General features: G+C 62.9%; 1 protein-coding gene across 7 annotated transcripts; it reads right to left on the reverse strand.

Moving 5' to 3' along the window:
* Positions 1-97: 97 nt before the first annotated feature.
* Positions 98-5423, reverse strand: RHBDD3 (rhomboid domain containing 3). Of its 7 annotated transcripts, none has more exons than XR_005723030.1 (8): positions 5146-5423; positions 4757-4911; positions 3705-3795; positions 2936-3125; positions 1919-2302; positions 900-1066; positions 525-812; positions 98-439 (listed from the first exon to the last, which is right to left on the reverse strand). XR_005723030.1 is itself a non-coding variant. In XM_040251390.1 (8 exons), exons 4-8 carry the CDS (start codon positions 3081-3083, stop codon positions 241-243), a joined length of 1182 nt encoding a protein of 393 aa, XP_040107324.1. In that variant the 5' UTR covers positions 3084-3125; positions 3705-3795; positions 4757-4911; positions 5146-5423; the 3' UTR covers positions 98-240. The 7 variants fall into 7 exon arrangements, 4 of the variants coding, with proteins under 4 accessions (XP_040107324.1, XP_040107325.1, XP_040107323.1 ...); XR_005723029.1 differs by having other exon boundaries at positions 5086-5423; XM_040251390.1 differs by having other exon boundaries at positions 900-1062.
* Positions 5424-5436: the final 13 nt, after the last annotated feature.

Raw genomic sequence — 5436 nt, forward strand, 5'->3', positions numbered from 1 at the left:
CACCGCCCTCCTGCAGTCGGCCGTTTGTTCACTGCTCGTTCATTCATCCAACCCCCTGATGCCAACGTAAGAGTCAGACAAGCACTGCCCCACGAGATCCAGGCTGAAAAGTGAACTGGATTTTATTCTCAGCAGTACAGTACAGTACCGGGCAGGGTGCTGGGGGGCCACCCTGGACCCCCTCCTGACTCTAGCAGCCAGGGCTGGGGCTCCAGTCCCCCTCACAGGCCGGGCTTCTTTTCACCTGGGGGCCTGTCTGTGCTGTGGGGGCCCAGGACCCTCAGGGTGGGTGGGCCCTTCCCTCCCCTGAGTCACCAGCGCTTCGGTGCCCACCTCCCCACCAACCAGCAGTGCAACGGCCCCCTCCACTCGGCCCGTGGCTGCCAGAGCCACCACCGCCTGCTCCGTGGGGAAGCCCATGCGCTCCAGCTGCTGCAGCCTGCAGCGGGGGAGGGGGTGGGGAGGGAGGGTCAGGGCCGCCTCCAGCCCCCACAACAGGGCACCCCCCACACACCCCACCTTACCGCAGAGAGGAGACGGAGGACTTAGGCAACCAGAGTGGGCTCTCGGGGCCCTGGGCTGGGCCTTCAAGCAGTGAGGCCTCGATCCCCTCTTGCAGCATCTGCTGGTCCAGGGCTGCCCACAGCGGGGTCCCCGGGGGGAAGCCAGGCCCAGACCAGGCCAGTCCAGCCTCTGAGGAGCCCTCCCAGAGAGGCTGCACGGGCCTCAGGCCCGGCGGGATCGGGGCTGAGCCTTCACTGAGGGGCCAGAGGCTAGGGGAGGCCATGCGGGGAGGTCCAGGGGTGGGGGGCCTGGAGGGGCAGAAGCAGAAGAAGGCTGACTGCCAGCCACCGGCACGGCTGTCACCACTGGGGCCGTGTCCTCGGCATCACCCTCACCTTGCTCTGGGAGGATGGGCGACGGGCAGCTCAGCTGGGCCACCTGGGGCGGGGAGGAGCCGGAGCGGCCAGCACCGCGCCAAGGCCCGGCACAGGACACCCTCCTGCAGCGCCTGCAACCGCCGCTCTGAGAGCTCCAGCCACCGGAAGGCCCCGGCAGCGTCTGTCTGCCCGGGGCAGGGCGGCTGGTCAAGGAAAACCACATGCAGCTGGGGGAGCCCAGGCCACATGCCAGGCTCCGTGCCCCGTGTGTGACGGGCATTCCCTCCTGTCGAGCGGTGTTATCACCCTCATCAGGGCGGAGGCTCAGAGAGGAAAAGGGACCCGCCTGCAGCTACCCAGCCAGCAAGAGGTAGTGGCGTGCCTCATCCCTAAACCCATCTCACCCCAATTCGGCTGCCCCCCACTTGCCATCCCCCGAGCCCTGTGGGCCTGCTTAGGTCTGTGACACCAGGCCCACCGCCGGGGCACTGTCACAGCGAGGGCAACATGCTCCCCTCTCCAGGATCCGGCCAGGCATCCTCAGTCCTAAGCAACCCCCGGGGCCAGCCTGCGCCCACCGTTCCCTCTGACTGCAGTGTCACCCTGAAAGGCATTAAGCCTGTGTTTAACACACCCGCACCAGGCCCCCTTCTGGGGTCAGGAGAGCCCCAGGCTCACTTTCACCCTGGCCCTTTGCCCTCTACGCTGACTGCGGGCCCGTGCTCTCCTTTTCCACCATCTCCTCATCCTGCACGGCCGCGGTGTAGCTGCCATCTCCACTGGGATGTCCAGGCTAGGTGCCTCCCAGGGCCCCTCAGCTCCCAGGCTCTCCTTTAAACTGTAATTGGCACCTCTGTGTGGCCACGAACCCCCAGTCCCCAGCCCAGAGCTGGAGAGAGAACACTCAGAGATGCCCCCTGGGATGCGTGTGAATGAGGGGGGCCTGACTCCTCATGCCAGTTCCTTCCCTGGCACCCTGGGGGCCCAGCCACGGAACCCGCACATCCACAGCAGCCCTGGGCCCCGGCAAAGGATACAGGCCAGGCCAGCGAGGAGGCCGCAGAAGAGCTGCAGGAAGGGTGGCTCGGAGCTGAGCAGTGGTGTCAGGGCGAGCAGCAGCCACGGCAGGAGCCCCGGTGGCAGGGCCCCCCAGGGCCGTCGAGGGCGAGAACCCTGCCCCGCCAGCATGGCCAGGTGGACGGGCATGTACCCACAGCCCCCGGCTGCACCGGACACCCCGAGGCCTGCCAGCAGCACGGCCAGCAGCCCGGAGGCCAGCGCGAGCAGGCTGGAGGCATGCAGGAACCGCAGCGTGCCCAGGTGGCGCTCCTGCTGCCAGCCTGATATGGGCAGGAGCAGCAGGCTGAGCAGCAGGCTGGGGAGGGCCGTGTGGCCCAGAGCATGTGTGAGCAGCCGGTGTGCTGGGGGAGAGAAGGGGCTTAGGTGCCAGGTTAGGGGCTGTGGCCCCCGAGTCTGGCCCAGGTGTGCCGGGGCCTTCCACCAAGCCAGTCTCCCCTCCCGGGGAGCCAGAGCCTCCCCACGGCCAGCACTTTCACCCCTGGTCGAGGGGATCAAGGGCTTCCAAACACTATGGCTACCCTCCCCGCTGCTGCTTTAAGTAGAACAAGCCAGACCCAACGATCAGTCTTCTTAGAGCACCCAGCCATAGGCAAGTCACTTCATTTCTGTGACCATCATTTGAGCTCCTCAAATTCTTGGGAAACAGGTGCTCAGCTCCCGCCAGTCCTCAAACCCCTAGCTCCTCCTCCCTATTTTTGGGCTTAGCTAAAAGCCTTAGTTTAAGGGAAAGCCACCAGAGAGGGGAGCCATCTGAAAAGAATTCCTACTCACAGGCTCCCACCCCTGTGCTGGCCCCTCTGCCTTCCCTCCTCGGCTGTGGTTGAGCTGGGCATGCTCCTGGCCAAGGCAGACCTTCCCCGGGGCGCTGGGTCCGACCCCTGCCTGACCGCTGCAGGACACACATGCTCCTGCCAACTGGTCTCAGGCCCTACAGCAAATCTCCTGCCTCCAAGGCCCATGTGGCCGGCCCTCACCCTGCCTAGGGTCCAGCAGCAGCTCTGGGGCCAGGACGAGGCTGGGGCCAGCCCCCAGCAGCCACAGGGTGCTCATTAGCAGCATCAGGACAGAGGAGGCGAGAGGCAGTGCCGGGGTCGGTAGGCCAGGGGGGGCTCTGGCATGCATAACTTGGCTGAAGGTGCTCAAAGGTGGCCGCGGGACTGTGTGCTAGGGGCAAAGGAAAACAGTGGCAACAGTTATTATGCAGCTTTTATCTGACCTCCTTTCAGCTACCATAGCAATAACACCATTTTTCAGAAGCAGAGACCGAGGCTGGAGAGGTCGATGCAGCGACTTGGCCGCATTAGAGCTCAGAGCCCAGCCCTGTGCTCAGCCACCGCTGTCCCCTGTCTATGCGTCAGAGTGAAGAGGCCAGGCCTCGATGAGCCCTGAAAAGGTGCTCAGACTGGGGAGCATGGGGAGCGGGAAGTTGAACGAGGATGCCAGGCTCCCCAGTTTGGGGGGGATTTGTGCAGCCCCACCAGGGCAAATTGAAGGCCATCTTCTGCCTCCCTATTCCCTCTGGCTACAGACCAGCCATGTTCCTCCAGCTCCCATCCACTGACTTAAGAGCTCCAGGTGGCCTCAGCTGCCCTTGACCGAGGGGACGAGGCCAGCCAAAGGGCAGGCAGATTAGGGAGCAGGTGGAGATGGAGGGCTGGAGGAGGGGCAGCTGGAGTCCACACAGTGACACCGGACAGAGACATCCCCCTCCTCGAGCCCTGATCGCAGTCCCTCTGGCCCTACCCTCACTTTCACAGGAAGATTCCAGGATCCACTCCGCTTCTTCCTGTTGTCTACTCCTCTCTGAGCAAGTTTAGAGCCTCTCCTTCCTCATCTGTAAATTGGGGATTAAGAAAATTTACTCCTTGTAGGATAAGAAAAAGGAATGGACTAGGCGGGCCCACAACTCCTGCTGGATAAATGGTAGCCACCCTGGCCGTCCTCACCAAGGGAGAGGCCTCAACACGGAAGCAGTCGCTCCAGCCCAGCTGCCCTCAATCGTGCCAGTGCCCTGCCCACGAGGCAAGGCTTTCCCTCCCGTGTTCTCCCTCCTCACATCCAGTGTGTCTTCTAAGCCCTGCTGGAATCCCCTCACTCTGGTACCATAGCATGTCTCAGGACTCCAACTGAGCCGATGTCACAGGAGAGGAAGGGAAATCCCAGAGATAAGAGGGCTGCCTCATCTGCTCCCTTGTCAGGGGCATCCTTGGCATCAAAACCCACCTGCCACTCTCTTGCAGAAAAAATATAGAAAACTGCTCTGCCTGCAATGTCTTTCGCTCCATCTCTCCAACAGCAAACTCCTACTCATCCTTTGAAGCCCAGCTCAAAGCGCCCCTCGCCCCCATCATCATGGAGCCTACCCTATCTAATGAGTAGCGCTTGGCCAGTTTTCTAGGCAGGTGGTCTGAACTGGAGGAGGAGGGATGCTCCTTTCACTCACGGCCAAGTTTCTCAGGGTGCTCCTAGCACACAGCTCGTGCTTTGTATGTGTTCGTTGAAAAGAAAGACACTAGCTTTGTTCCAGGTCCCGCTCAAGGATTTGAATGAGCCCCGCCCTTTGCTGGACCTGGGCATCCGCCTGGGGAGATCGGGTTGAGTCCAAAAAGTGAGGCTGGTGTCAGCCTTGCGGCACTGCTATCCTCCTGCACCCTCACCATCACCCCCCTCCCCCCGGGGTACTTTAACAAGAGTAAGAGGCTTGCCCTTGGACAAACTGAACTGGGATCTGAACGCTGCAGAGCTCAATCTCTTTATCTATAAAATGGAGCTGTGCACCCTCAGACCCCGCCTACCTCTCCGGGAAACCGGAAGGACAGAATGGAAAGCTAGGGACGGGGATGATTCTTCCGGGTCATGGACAGTTGGGCGGGGGTCCCGGGTGTGGGTGAGACTCAGCTTTGTGACTTTAGGAGATGTACCCAAATTCCTTGGGCCTCAGTTTCCCCTTCTGTAAAAACAAAGAGTGTTGGATGAGAGCTGATTAAAAGTCTTCGCAACCTCGACCGTTACCGGGGTGGGGGGCGGGCCTCTCGGGCTGGGCGCGACGTTCAGGGCCTCCCATCCAGCCCACCGGTCTCGGCTCCCTCCCCCGCGGGCCGGGCCACGTGTCCGGGGTACTCACTGCGGAGCGCGCCCCCCGCCCCCCGAAGGCCGAGTGGGGCCCTCGGCTGGCAGTCGGTACTCTAGCTTCCCGCCGAGGCCCGAGCGCCCCGAGCCCATTCTGCTCGCCCTCCGGCGCGTGACCCCGGCCGACCGGTCGGCACGCCACCCCCTCCGCCGCCGCCCGCCGATTAGTCAGCAGTTGTTTAAGGCCCGGGTCCCTTCCCCCTCGTGTTCCCGCCGGCCTCCGTTTCCCTCCAAGGTAGTCTCTTCAGAGACGGTCCCTAGAACCAGCGGGCGTAACCATTCCCCAAACGACCCGGCGTCGACCAAAGAATCACTCCGACTCGTCACCGAGGTCCGCTCCCCCGGC

This window comes from Oryx dammah, unplaced genomic scaffold (genome assembly GCF_014754425.2).
Source record: "Oryx dammah isolate SB20612 unplaced genomic scaffold, SCBI_Odam_1.1 HiC_scaffold_12, whole genome shotgun sequence".
NCBI lineage: Eukaryota > Metazoa > Chordata > Mammalia > Artiodactyla > Bovidae > Oryx > Oryx dammah.

What these genes read in the sequence shown, in the direction of transcription:
- RHBDD3 (XM_040251390.1), bottom strand. Translation starts at nt 3,083, where the DNA reads ATGCATGCCAGAGCCCCCCCTGGCCTACCGACCCCGGCACTGCCTCTC. An exon ending in GCTGCTGGACCCTAGGCAGG is followed by an intron (nt 2,303 to 2,935) that starts GTGAGGGCCGGC and finishes TCTCTCCCCCAG; the next exon opens with CACACCGGCTGCTCACACAT. An exon ending in GCCCATCCTCCCAGAGCAAG is followed by an intron (nt 813 to 899) that starts GTGAGGGTGATG and finishes CTGCCCCTCCAG; the next exon opens with GCCCCCCACCCCTGGACCTC.